This window comes from Sciurus carolinensis, chromosome 6 (genome assembly GCF_902686445.1).
Source record: "Sciurus carolinensis chromosome 6, mSciCar1.2, whole genome shotgun sequence".
Lineage (NCBI taxonomy): Eukaryota > Metazoa > Chordata > Mammalia > Rodentia > Sciuridae > Sciurus > Sciurus carolinensis.
In genome coordinates, this window is record NC_062218.1 from 11795779 (window position 1) to 11810745 (window position 14967).

Genomic DNA, 14967 nt, shown 5'->3' on the forward strand with positions numbered 1-14967 from the left:
GAGGAAGGTTTTCCCAGAGGCCACATTTTGCTGGGTCGGCACTAACCAGACAAGGGAATGGGAGGGTGAAGGTATTTCTGGGAAAAGAAATGGCACATTCGAAGATCCAGGAAACCAGCTCGAGAGGGAAAGGTGCGCTCGGGGGAGGGACCAGCCCCTTCCAGCCGGGAGGGTGATGCTCAGTATCAAAGCTCCCTGGGGTGGGGCGGTGGGGACCAGTAGAAGGTGGCGAGATCAACACAGTGTGGCTGGGTTTCTGTTTCACCCTGTTACTGTCTGCAGTCGGAGGTGATCAGGAGACAGGTGAAGGAAGGGAAGGGAGATCAGGAGAGAGCAACCGGGTTTCCCAGGGAGCGACAAGGTGGCTTGGCACAGCGTGTCAGTGAGAAGGAAAGAGGCGGTGCCACCAGGAGTCAGGAGGCAGCCTTGGCACCACGTGGGAATGGACAGGGGCCTGAGAGCAGAGAGAAGGACAGAGGCCGCTAAGGACAAAGAGGCCTCCGGTCGCCGGGCCTGGGAAGGACGGTGGCACTTTCTGAGGCTGGGGAACCCGTTTGGGTTCAGATATTGAATTCGAGGAGCGTGTGAAACACCAGTGAGGACGGATCAGAGGCAGGTGAGAGCACAGCCAGGGGGCAGACAGGAGACGGATACCAGTGGGTGCTACCGCACAGGAGGCTGGGGACGGAGACTCCGGAGCAAAGAAACAGGTCTGCCTCGCCCTCCAACATGACTGGCTCGACAAACACCAAGGAGCTCGACAAACATGATTCCAGCAGATCAACAAAGAGATTCATGCATGAAGATGGGGACACCTGCTGGGAACTGAGACACAGAAACGAAAGTTGTCCCGCCTCCATGTGATCTTGGCATGGCTGATACAAGGACATTTAAAAGATTGGGACAGACTGCTGAGAAATTAACAACAGAAGGACCAATGATTGTCTCATGAGAGAAAGGAGGATTGAGGTAGGGACTCACCGGAGGGGCTCTATTTATAAATGGAGTCGTCTTAACTGTGGCATATGACAGTTATGTCACCTGGCGTCTTTTGTTGTTAATGATAGTATCTTACATGACATTTTACAAAGTACTTGTGCACTGATTACGATATTTCATAGTGAACTTCAGCATAGCTGTGAAATACTGTTGGTTTTGTGCTCTGCAGGCATACCCTACTTCAAGGAATTTTAAAATCTTACCTGTGGTTGTATTCACATTTTTATAGAACTTAAAATTTTAAATCACTGGTCTTTTTTTGAGCTTTGTAAAACCAAGAGAAAATTGTTCTGTACACTTATATTCCAAACATATTGAAATATTTTGTGTTTAAAAGTCACATTTTGGAAAACCATTATTGTCAAGAGTATTATGCCTGATTAATTTCCAGGATATACAAAGAACTCAAAAAAACACCAGAAAATAAACCACCCAGTCAATAAATGGTCAAAGGAACTGAGCAAGCACTTCACAGAATAAATATGAATGGTCAAAAAATATATGAAAAAAATGTTCAACATCTGTAGCAATTAAAGAAATGCAAAATAAAACTACATTGACATTCCATCTCATTCTAGTCAGAATAGCAGTTATAAAGAATACAAGTAACAATAAATGGTGGCTACGATGTGGGGACTTGGTACACTCATACATTGCTGGTGGGACAGCAAATTGGTGGAACCAATATGGAAAGCAGTATGGAGATTCCTTAGAAAACTTGGAATAGAACCACCATTTGATCCAGTTATCCCACTCCTCAGTCTATACCCAAAGGACTTAAAAACAGCATACTACAGGAACACAGTCACATCCATGTTTATAGTAGCTCAACTCACAGTAGCCAAGCTATGGAAATAACCTAGATGCTCTTCAACAGATGAATGGATAAAGAAAATGTGGCATATATACACAATGGAATATTATTCAGCCACGAAGAATGAAATTATGGCATTTGCCCATAAATGGATAAAACCGGAGAATATTATGTTAAGTGAAATAAGTCAATCCTAAAAACTCAAGGCCAAATATTCTCTCTGATTTGTGGATGCTATCCTAAAACAAGGGATGTTGGGGAGGGGAATAATAGAAATCTGAAATCCACTGGATTAGACAAAGAGAAATAAAGGGAAGTGAGAGGGGAGGGGAATAGGAAAGACAGTAGAATTAACTGGTCATAACTTACCTAGCCTTGTATTTGTGTATATGACCAAGGTAACAAGAGTGGGCACCTAAATAGAATAAGCTATGTTCTATGTATGTATGCATAATGTGCCAAAATATAGTGTGCCGTCATGTATAACTAAAAATTTTTTAAACTTTAAAAACAAAACAAAAAATTAGTAGTGTATGCTGAGAATAAAAGTTTCCCAGTGTACATAGGTTTGTTTAAAAAAAAAAGATAGGGAAATAGAGAGAGATGACTGATTGATTTATAGATATATGAAAGATAGACACATGATAGATTCATAGGTAGATAAATGATTGATGTGATAGATGATGGAGAGATATGAGATATGATAGCTGATTAATAGACAGGAGACAGATAAGAGAGAAATGGAGAGATGGAGGGTGATGGATAGGAATCCTGCCTTCTAGCCCCAGTACTGGTCGTACGGGCAACTCCCCCTCCCCTCCTCTTCCTCCCCTCCTCCCCCTCCCCCTCCTCTCTTACCCCTCCCCCTCAGCTCCACCCTGCCCAGTTCTCCCTCTCTGGACCACTCGTCCGTCATTCTCACGCGGGCGGGCTGAGTGGAGAGGCAGGGCGGGCTGGCGGGGAGGTGGTGCTGGGGGGGACATTCCAGAGCACCTCCTCCCCGTCCTTGAGTGCGCTGTCTGCCGAGAGGCATGACTGGGAAGTAAGGCTCTGCTGCTTAAAACGCAGAAATGGACAAGACTGAACACTAGGGCTCTGAACCGAACAGTGACCCAGGGATGAGACCTGACTACCTGCAGCTTTGAAAACAGCCACAGGTAAGGTCTCACACGAATCTGAAAAAACCCAGCATGTCAAACGTATGATCTCTAACATGTTCTGTGCGGCTTTTATGTTCCGATTTCTTTTGCAGAGGAGAAGCACTAAGTTTCCAGGGGACGGAAGACTGGACGGAAGAGGCAGACTCCAGCCAGAGAACACCAGGTGACAGCCTGTCAAGGACAGACCATCAGCGGATTGCTGGACGCTTTTCCCTCTGATTTACAGCAACGCCACAATGAGAAGGCATGTCCAGAGACACCTGGTTTAACTATTCTGGGGCCAACAAACCAACTTCAAAACACCAGCAAGATTAACATTTTGCTGTCTTCCTGTGACGTCCCCAAAACTGCCTAGGGATTTGATGGGGGCATCCCTAAGAAAAAAACTAAAATCATGTAAATTAACTCAAGGAATAGAAATGGAAAGTCTCATTCTCTGACAAACATGCTCCAGGAAAAACTAGCTACCTGATAATAAACGACAACATATCAGAGCAAAAAATTCTCAAAGGCTGTATAAAGCGAGTGAGTCCAACCCAGTACAGAGACAGCCAGCGGCACCAGACAGAGGAGGAAGCAAACCCTGTGAACCAGGAACCCTGAGCAAAGATGTCCACCACACTCACCAGCAACTAAGGCGTCCTTGGGCCATCGGCTGAACCAGTCAATGGTGCATCCTGAAACCAGGGCGGGGAACTTCAAAGCCCGGTGGCGGAACTTCTGCCCCACGGGCGAGAAGCAGAGCACCACGTGAAGGTTGCTGCGGACCCGGCACATGAAGTAGTCGCACAGGCTCTCGGGGGTAGCAGGACGCCTGGGGTGCTCTTTCTTCATGGCTAAGGTCAGATCGCTGTTAATCTCATCCATTTCATCACGAGCAAACAGGTTGGAGACCTTACAAAAGAGGTACGGGCGTCTGCATGCAGTACGCACACATCCCCAGAATGCTTTTCCTCCACTTGGGTTCTTAAACTCACCTGAAGACTTAACCGACACTTTCAAGATGAAGTATGCCACATCTCAAGACACGCACACAGTGCTACGACTCACTCCAAAGCCACAGCCCTCCAAGCCCGTCAAACCGACACACCGAAATTCAGCCTTCCCTCCCCTCCCTCCTGTTTTCTTCTGTCACTCAGTGCCCCCACTGATGTCTTAAATGCTTAGCCCCTTGTTTTCACTGGGACCTTCTCTCTTGGAAAACAGTAGGTGCAATGGTGCACGCCTGCAATCCCAGCTACATGGGAGGCTAAGACAGGAGGATCTCAAGTTCAAGTCCAGCCTCGGTCCTTTAGCAAGACACTGTCAGAAAATAAAATAAAAAGGGCTGGGAATGGAGCTCAGGGATAGACTGCTTGCTTAAAACATACAAGGCCCTGGATTCAAGTTCAATCCCCAGTATTGTTAAAATAAATAAATAAATTTAAAAGTCAATAGAAAAAGCCATTCTTTACACTAACCACCAAGTGCCCAGTAGCATCTATTCAAAACTCTAAGGGAAGAACACAGAGAAAGCTCTTGAGTTGGAGGAGATCTGGAGAGATAAAATTTGTGAAAAATGAGATCCTACCTCACCGGATGATAAAACATTGTTCATATATTCCAAAAATGACTCGTCTTTAATCTCATTGTCCGTGAAAATAAAAGTGATTCCTTTGCCTTGCTGACCAGCTGTTCTATACAAAACCTTTAGGTCTTCCATCAGATTTGATGTGTTGTAGGATCTAAAGAAATATTGTCATTGTGTCATTAGCTAAAATGTTTTCACAGCAAAAAGAGATCCTTGTAATAACAATGCTTCACACCAGTTAGCTCAGCAAAAAGTGCAGATTTTGTTCTGTCATATATTATCTATTGGAAATAAATGTCACTGATTAATTGATTTTTAAAACTTCACATTTCATAAAACATTTTAATTAGTGTTTTTACACATAAAAACTAAAGTGAAAAGTCAATCTGAAAGGAAAATATAATTTCTACCACATGTCAGTTGAGTGGGTACATGTGCCATTTTGAAAGTAGTTCTTGGGAATGATAGGATATTTTGTAAACGCCCCCTCTGAAACTGGTATTTTAGAAGACATAGCACAAATTAAATCAATTCAAGCTTTCATTTTATGGGAAGAAGCTGCCCTATTACAAATGATCCCTCTTTATCCCCCAATATGATTATTACCTTCTACATCTTTGGATTCCACATAAAAGAGTTTTCTGAACAATCTACAGCAAAATAGCCAGAAACACTATGAAATATCCCACTATACATCTACTTTCATTATCAAAGGCAAATCTTAGGTATAAATCAGAATCAAGAAATGTTAGTGAGGTCTTAATATAAAGAAGTCCATTACTGCCAATATAGATAAGGGCCTGGGGCGGTAGCTCAGTGACAGAATGCTTGCCTCGCATGTATGAGGCACTGGGTTTGATTCTCAGCACCACATAAATAAATAAAATACAGGTCCACTGACAACTAAAAAAAAAATTTTTAAAGTATAAATGAAAATATTCTAATCTTGGAGACTGAGACTTAGTAAATTATTATTTGTCTTTTCTATCATTAAATAAATTTGGAACTCACAGGAGCAAATGGCCATCTGACTTTTTAAAAGCGAATCATATTTAACTCCTATACTCTGACCTGTTTTAAAAATCTCTAAACTAAATCCTAAAATCAGAAATACCACAACCATACATCAATATTTCTAAAAGGAAACTTCCAAACAAATGAAATCCAAGAGACGAGAAAAGTATGTTAAATACAAACAAAAGCATGGTGCCCTGCTTCCTACTATCTGGGGAAGACTTTCGGCCCAGTCCTCTGGGTCTCAGGGCCCACTACCTCAAATAGCATGGCCTGTGACGTCAGATGAAAGCTCACGATTCCCAGGTGGCGGACTCTAGCAGTCCAGCCTCAGCCACACAGCTGTGCAAAGGCCTAGGAAGCAGGTTGGTCTCTCAAAGGCGGTGAGAGGGCAAGGGAGACCGTGGCCTTCCTTCATTGGTGATGGGTCATTCCTGGTGTGACAGGCAAAGGAACTAATCTGTCTCCCTGAGCACTGTCCTCGTGTGGAGGTACTGAGACCCTGAGATGCAGTTGAAGCCACAATGCATTAGGAATCCAGATTGACTGCAGAAGTCCTGCCACCGATTTCCAGCTACGTCTGAAAGATCAGGCTTCTCTGAATCTCAACTGCAAGATGGGCTATTGCAACCTGCCCTCCTAACCCACTGATTTCTTGAAAAAATCAGATTAGCTCATGCATGATAAAGGCCTTTGAAAACGATAAGAATTTATACAACTGTTAGGGGAAAAAATCATTTCAATCCTTTTCCTGTGTAGTTTATATTTTATTTGGCTCTGCTTCTAGCGACAAACTAGAAGAATCATATGCAAGGTATGTCAGTCCTGTTACTTGAATAAAATCGCAGTGCTAAGGTTTGGATCTGGACTGTCCCCCAAAGGCACATTGGTCCCCAAGGCAGCATCATTTGTATCGGTGGGATCTTGGGAAGGAGTTGGATCGTGAGGGTTCTAATCTCACCAATGGATTCATCTGAAATAAACCTTTCCTCCCCTACATTGTTTATCTCAGATATTTTGTCCAAGGGACAAGAAGGTGACTAATACGAGCAGTCTTTGAAGTTATTCTCCAGGAAGAACCCTCTAATTCAGACCAAACACAAACTGTAACAACAGCAGCCTGAATAAGTGAATCTCCAACCCTGCAGATGCGGCGTTGGTCCTAGCAGGTTTCTATGTGACAACACCAAGAGATACATAGCTCAGTGACATGTTTTGTCCATCAGTGATGAGTAAGCAAGACTTCCTGCTCCCACATCTATCAATTAACCTCAGATAATCTTCATTCCAACCAAACTTCCCAAGCTGGCTTGCTCTTTCCAGCCTTATCTAGCTGATCTGGAAGCTCTCTTTAGCTGCTCTGAGTCACCTCTGCCCATCTTTTCCTGTTGGCTGTTCACTCGCCTGTTATGCTTTCTCCCTGCACTACATACACACCCACCCCTCATCACAGCTCCTCTGGGATCCCCGCTCTTGACGAACTGCCTACCTAGTGTTCCAAGCCTAGAACCAGGACGCACCAAGTCCACAAGGTCCAGCTCCTTAGCGATCCTGTCCTCTGCATTCTCACTGCCAAGCTCACAACACCACCACGCCAGCCTGAGACGGCCTCACTGCGGATCCAGTTGGGCTCCTTCCATACACTCGCTGCTGCACATCTGAGTCTGAAACATCCTCTGAGCGGCAGGCAACCCATCCATGGCTTCCTCTCGCTCTGGGAGGAAGTGCCAGCTCCTGAGCCCACCTTCGCAGGACTTGTCTCTTCTCTTCTCATCTGTAACCTCTCCTGGGCACCCGGCCACATATAACTTCTCCCCAGGGCTGGAATGGAACACGGCAGGTGCTGACTGCTCCTCCTCTCTGGGACAATTCCTACTCATATTCAGGTTCAGCATAAACATCATTTCCTCCAGGAAGCCCCCTTGGTCATCCCCTAGTTTAGGAGCAGCTCTCTCATGCATCAGGGAGACCTGTTCTGCATTCATTTCCCTATCTTAGATAGACAGCACCAACAGAGTGGGTCCTGGTCTGTCCCCCTGAGTTGCTGTAAGCTGTACAATGACAAAAGTTACGTCTGTCTTTGCCATCATTTGGATCTGGAATGTCCCCAGCAGGCCCACACATGTTGAAGGCTTGGTCCCCAGCCCGTGGTGCTGTTGAGAGGTGGTGGAACCCTCAAGAGGCAGGGCCTCGTGGGAGGCAGTTAGGACTCGGGAGGCATGACCTTGAAGCAGGTGTTAGGGCCCTTCCCTCCTCCACACCCCATCCTTCCCAGCTGCCATGAGGTGAGTGACCTTCTGCTCCAACCACACACTTTCAAACAGGATGTCTGCCTTGTTGCAGGTCCAAACCAACAGAGCCAACTGATCATGGAGTGAAGCGTCCGAAACCATGAGACAAAATAAATCCTTCCCCTTATTAAGAAAGTTGACGGACACAGCCAACACTGTGAAGTGTTTGAGTAAATCAATATACATTTTTATCTACTTTCCATTGTATTAACATTCTTAAAATCTGTATTAATGCATCAGAGGGATAAATTTCCTCTGAAATGCACCAAAAGAAATACATACAATACTCATATTATAAATGGCATAAAAAACAAGGAGGCAATTTTTCACTATAATGAGAGGTTGAAGTGTTTTTAAAGTAGATTGTTAATGTGAAATGCTCAGGGACCATGACAAATGTTGAAAGGGGAAGCTCAGCCAACCTTCAAGAAGGAAAACTGTCGTGATTCTTAACATATAGAAGGAAAATGCATTCTTCTTCAGGTGGCCTCTGACCATCTTTTCCCAAAATCCATTCCAGGTTCAAGTCAAAGCTCTTTACCTTGTCAGAGTGATCTGGAAGGAAGTATAGCCAGCGATGAATGAAGCCAACCTTGTCAGGCTCTGCTTTCCTGATCCGCCCACCCCGACCAGGAGGGCATTTCCCCGAGGAGTACGGATGACCCGAGAGATCTAGAATATGGAATAGAAAAGGCACATCTTTCAACGTGTAAGCATACCATTTTTTTTCCACGTGTTCAGTGTGAAACTAAGGCCAAATAATCATTTTGGGAGAGAGAGCTATCTCCAGATCAAACTGTAAAGAGATGCTGGTTGAAGGAACGGGGGCGTTTAGGAAGCGTTAGACCAGGAGGGCCGTGGGGGTGCCTTCAGGAACCCAGAAGACTCTAGCAGAGGCGTCAGCGCAGTCCAGACTGGCTGGCTCCATGTTGTCCAGGAGGTAATGGGGACTGTGAGGTGTCCTTTCAGTTTGCCCAAGCTTTTCCAGTACGATAGGGAAGAGAAGCAAAATTTCAAAACAATACCTCTCCTCAGAATGCAGAGCATGTAATTGATTAGGGTATCCTCCACGCTTGAAAAAAGAGTTTGAGTCAAAGGGAAGAAAAATCTTAAAATGGGGTATAGACCATAGAAACACCCTCCTTTTGGCAAAGACAGTGAACCTAAGATATCCACCAAGAAAGGATTCAAGGATGGTTAGAAGGCTGCTCCAGGTTGATCAGTTGCCCCAGACCATGCCAAGTCCCCCCTCTAGCGGAATTCCATATTTATTTGGCTTTATTGGTGTTGAATGAACTACGTCCCCACCCAGAAAGCATTAGGTGTAGGACTCTTGACTATCCTTTCCCCTTGTGGGGTAACTCACTCTTTCCTTCCTAACTGCAGTTTGAACCTGGGGTATTGCTGTGAAATTCACTTGCCCAAAACAAATAACAGAAAGGAGGCCCCAGAGTCACCGGGGCTCTGTATTCCACCAAGGTTTTGTCAAACATCCTTTTGCAGGATTTCCTCCTCTAGCTGGCATGTGTTCCGTCCCTGTGAGAAACACCCCTGGGTGTTGGACTGTCTCACCCACTCTGGCGTGAATCCTGGGGAACAGAGACCATGTTTCCCTGCTCGGGGGAGCTGACCACCTCGGGGCCAGATGTTTCCCCAGCTCTGAGCACTCACTTCTGTGACTCTCTCCAGGTCACAGAGGGGAGGGGTGGATGTGCCTCATCAATTCCTCTTCAAGAAGGAGACGACGCAGATAAGGAGCTACCAGAAGCCACGCTACATTCCCATGTACCTCCTTGGCTGCCACTTCTTGACCACAGTTGTGGGTGAATCCATTAGGGGTTTGTCTAAATTTTGTCTATTTGGTATTAAGGAATCTTCATCTCAATACGTTTACCTGGAGCTCAGCTGAAGTCCTACATTAAAATTTCCCATTCCCAGTCAAATGTTTCCCTCAAAACATTTGACAAACGAAGAACACACACAGGAGTAGACAGAAGCCTTTAAAATGGACTTTAAAAACTCATGATCTTGTTTTAAAAGATTTCACGAGGAAAGTGCAGTTGAGTGAGATGCTCAAATAGGGCTACTTGATCCTATTAGGTATGGATTGTGAATTGGAGATGTTCTCTTCTTAATCCTATTAGCAAGTATTTAAAAATTAAAAATGTTCACCCCGCCTTGCTCACACTCTAGCAGGGAGAGAGACCTGTTGGTAGAACCAGCGTGAATTCTGGAAGAGAATGGACTGGCACAGAGGAAGGAAGGAAGGCCAAGGAGACACCCCCGGCTGGGGGCGGCAGATCTTAGGCATGGCACTGGGATTGATCTGGGTCTTGGAAGATGACTAGAGGTTATATGGAGTCCGCGAAAGTCCCGAGGTGTTCCCATAAGGGTGGGAACTTCAGTGGGGCAGGGAAAGCGCAGATGAGGCAGCAAAGGGTTGTTCAGGTCCACACCAGTGACTTCCTGAAATTCCAGACAATTCATCAAGAGTCCCCTGTGTGACCATTTCAATGTTCACTTGTGCTGCGAAGACTGAGGTGACTTGGGGTGCCTGAACTCACAAAGCTTACTGTCTGGCAGGGGAGACAGACACACAGAAAAACTGTACATGGTGCTGCGCAGACCGGGGATTTGCACTGGTGAGCTGCTCTGGGTCAGGATGCACTAACTCTGAGCAGGCCGATTTCCTGGATTCTGCACAAGGCAGAGGCAGGACCCACAAGGTCCAGTGGTAGAAGGGGCAAATCATGCAAAAGCACCCACACCATAGTCTGAACTTCCATCCAAGAAGCACAAGAGATGTGTAACTCAGAGACACAGCCTGGCTGAAGATGATGTCAACGAAGAAGGGAGCTAAGCAACACACCGGGTCTGGACGACATCCCACCCACGTGCAGGGTTTGTCCCCAGTTCTGACCCTTGGTTCTATCGCATTTCATAACTAGGTCACACATTTCAAGGCGCTGGCTTTCAAGACACAGAGCCTGGGTGTGCTGAGCTCAGAAACCAAGAGTTGAGTGGAATCGGCCGAGAAGATCATGAGGAATGTCCAACTTGGGCTTGAAAATTCTAGTCAAGGGTTCTTTGGCCAATTCCAGAGCAAATCGGCTGGAGGCAGAGAAGAAGGGAAAACAGCTGTGAGGCCCTGAGTGGACACTGTGCCTCTGGAGGAGGGCTTGTCACTGATCTGTGAGACGACACAGGCAGCGAGGACTCTGGCAAACTGGTTGGAGCACAGACCAACACAAATGACCTCCTCTGTAGTGCCAGGGGTGTGAGGTCCCAGGACGGCCGATGCTTGGTCATGAAGGGGCCTCTGGTATTACCCATTCAGGAAAACACACATCTTTCCCATTTTTTCCCCCTTTCCTTTAATTATTAGATGACAGAATGTCTGTTCTTCCTGAAAAACTTAACTCTTAACCTACTGTAAATTCAGAGCTGATTTCAAACAGCGGCATATTGCTTTGGAAGAGCAACAGGGCTTAACATTCAGCACAATCCAATGTCTCCAATTCTGAGAGTTCAGTGCTGCCAAGCTAAGTGCCCCCTGGCTGGGGAGACCCAGCCCCCTCTCCCTCCTCTGCCCAGACCTGCTCCAGAGACACTAACAGAAAGGTTTCCCTTGCCTCTTGCAGAGAAAAAAAAAATCACCCTTCACTAGATAAGCTCTAAACCCCTCTCCATAGGTCCAAGGCCTGGTAATTATTAGAAGGGACAACTAGTATTTCGGAGCTCACTCTTCATGGTTAAACCTAAGCTGCAGATGATAGTCTCAAATTGCCTAGTCTGGAAAAGAATGTCAGCAAAGTGAGAATATCGACAAAGAGTTGTAAGTGGCATTATCCTACACACACATAAACCAGGTCATATAAGTTTCTAAGTAGAATAACATACTGTTCTTCTAACCTTTGATGATCCATTTTTCTAAAAGTAGACACCATAATGATCCAAATGACAAGGTAGAAAGGAAACTGGACTTTCCTGGGGGATTTCATTCTGATAGAATTTTCGTCTGCTCAAAGTCAACTGTTGATGCATGATTTTTAAATTATTAGTTTCTTATTAATTTTTTATTTGTTCTAATTAGTTATACATGACAGTTTTAATCGTGGCAAAATGCGCATCATGACCATTTTAAGTGTACGGTTTAAGAGCACCAGGCACATTCACCAGGGTGCACCACTAGCAACACCATCCACCTCTAGAACTCTCTGCATCTTGCAAAACGGAAACTCTGCACCCATCAAACACTCCCAAGTCCCCTCTCCTCCCAGGCCCTGGGGACATCCATTCTTTCCGTCTCTGGGGTTTTTAATATTCTGGATACCTAACATGAACAGAGTGCTGCGGTGTTTGCCCTTTGTGTCTGGCTTGTTGCACTTAGCATAATGTCCTCGAGGTTCATGCACTGCTTTTATAGCGATGATCGTCTCACCGTGTGCAAATAAGCAGACTTTGCCTTGGCTCTGAACTCAGACGTCAACCATATTCATTCTGCATAGTGAAAACACTGAGCTGACAGCTGTGTAGCAACACCGAATAAAATTATCACATCACACACTGGAAGTACACATGCTCTTATTTTAAGCCAATGAGGTGTGACATGTGGCACCCGGTTTAGAAATTAAATTGGAATATAGCTCTGAGTTTACTTTTAAGCTGAGCAGTCTCCGGGGAGATGAAAATGGGAATCCTGGAACAAAGCCAAGCATATGTCACTCCAGGGAGTGTGGCTGGGCGAGGCCACCATACCTTGACCAAGTGCACCATTGCATCCGAGAAAAACACCAGGTCCATGCCAGCACCTCGGACGCTCTCATTATAGAGCTGCAGGAACAGATTCAGACGTTCTTTCAGCTGATGAAACGATTCAATCGGCTCATAAATTTTGGGCATTTCAGCACCAGGCTCCTCAGGGGTTTCACCTTTGTTGGGGAAGAAGAGTCAACTCAGTTTCTTCAATTTGCTGGACCTCCATATTCCCTCAGCCTCTGTCAATACACTTGCAACCCCACAGTGGGACACTATATAATATGAATTTTCATTAAAATGCCATAGGATGTGTTTTTAGGGAAACAACGAGCAACAGGGGAAGCAATAGGATTTCTGTGATCATATGTGGTCCCAGTTCTTTCTTGTCTAGAAAGGGTTGCTTTGAAACAATGTTGTACTCGTCGAATTTAATTTGAACCCACAATTAAATGTTGCATTTCAAAGATCCTTTCAGAGATAGGAGCTTAATGGTTACAACGAAAGTCAAAAAAGGAGGGACTTAATGGTCAAAATCTCAAGAGAGGTTAAGAATTACAGGATTTTTTAATGAGAATAAAAAGAAAAAGGTCATTGTATTTGCTCAGGAAATTGCTATGATTCAGGAAATTTCAAGTTAATGGTAAAGATAGAAGAGCATTTTAGGGTACGAGAGTGAAAGGTAGAGCTATATATAGCCAAATTTCAATAGTAACAATTCTTACATAAGTAAACAACTCGAGCTTTGAGAAATAAAGTGCTCTGAAGTCAGAGAAGGTGTTGTTTGCCTCTGGACCCAACCCCACCTCAAAGACCCAGCAGTTACTCTTTGCTCCTTGAAAACCACTTTCTAATTATTTGTCCTTTTGATTTAGAGGAAATCAGATAAATCAAACAAATAAATACGATACATACAAAATAAATTTTAACTGTCTTGTAAAATCCCCTTACAGGATTTTTATGTGTTTGACCTGATTTTAAATAAAATGTATTCACTTCTTTCCAACTGTGTAGCCCAGTGATGAACAACCTCTTGCAATTACCACTTGAACACTTTTGACAGATCACACACAGCATTATGGAAACCAGTCAGGAACTGCCAATCTTTTCCGATCACTGAGAAGGCGTGCACGGTAGTCTTGAACACGCCTTTTTAAATACGCAGGTTGACTTAAAATCCATCCTCAGTGTTAGAAGAGGTTATTTAATGACAGAATAATATTCCTTGTAAGTCCAGTTATTTCTGAAGCAAAGCAATCAGAGCGCAGCCTCTTTCCAGGAGGAATGAACGCTCTCCTCCTTTCAAGGAACCAGTAGCACAAAAGCTTCCCTCCCTTCCCCAGCTCTTCCCAGCTCTGTTCAATGCCTTCTTGCGTAATCTGAGATTTTCCTTTTTTATTTTCAACATTTAGATGGCTTGAATAAAGAATCATCTTCATTTTTGCTACCTTTCACTTGACGGTAACTAGAGGTTGAAGATGCCCACGGAACCCCACAGATGTGGTTTTCTGCTCCCCCGCCCCCAGTGCCCAAGAGGCACGTATTCATATTCCAATTTTTAAAACGAGGAGAACAAGGTTTGAGGTTCCGCGATGCCCAGTTACTATGTTCTATCCTCCCGACTCTCCCTCGGGCAGACTCCTAACTACTGTGCTGGGCTCTTTCTTCCACCCTATCCTGCCTTCCCACTCCACCTTAATATCCAAGGGGGCTGAGCATAAAAGTAGCTCATCTTTGAACTGCAGGTTTATGTATTTATCCACTCCCTCTGTATTTATTGAGCACCCACTAGGTCCCAGGCTTGTTTCCATCAAGTTTGTAGCAGAAACTTGACCTTCCTAAACAGAACCTTCTGTCTTCAGTTCTCCCCTGTGGGAACACCTTTTGGAGGATTTTCAGACTCTGCTTCAATAGTTTACCTGTAGCTTCAGGGGCATCCCTCAAGAAATCCACAAAGTAGGCATCAATGCCACAATCCACCAAGCTTTTTGTCTCTTCACCAAACTCCTCCTCTACCAAACTTCCTAACGTCTTATCAAACCAGGTCACATCATCAGACACGGTGAAACGATCTGCTATCACGCGTTTACATTCGTGCTTCCACAGTTTTAACAGCTCCTGTTGGGGACAAGGGCAAAACAAGTCGTGTTGCAGCCACATCAATGTTTATAGCAGCTCAATTCACAATGGCTACATTGTGGAACCAACCTAGATGCCCTTCAAGATGAATGGATAAAGAAACTGTGGTATATCTACACAATGGAATATTATGCAGCCATAAAGGAGAATAAAATTATGGCATTGGCAGGTAAATGGATGGAGCTAGAGAATATCATGCTAAGTGAAATAAGCCAATCCCCAAAA

At 44.7% G+C, this 14967-nt stretch overlaps 1 protein-coding gene across 1 annotated transcript in view; it reads right to left on the reverse strand.

Moving 5' to 3' along the window:
- Dnah5 (dynein axonemal heavy chain 5) overlaps positions 1 to 14967 on the reverse strand; it is a 236976-nt gene that overhangs the window by 83919 nt on the left and 138090 nt on the right. The window contains 5 exon segments of the mRNA XM_047556057.1: positions 3600 to 3867; positions 4544 to 4697; positions 8390 to 8520; positions 12607 to 12779; positions 14523 to 14721. Of these exon segments, the coding sequence (XP_047412013.1) occupies positions 3600 to 3867; positions 4544 to 4697; positions 8390 to 8520; positions 12607 to 12779; positions 14523 to 14721 (925 nt within the window).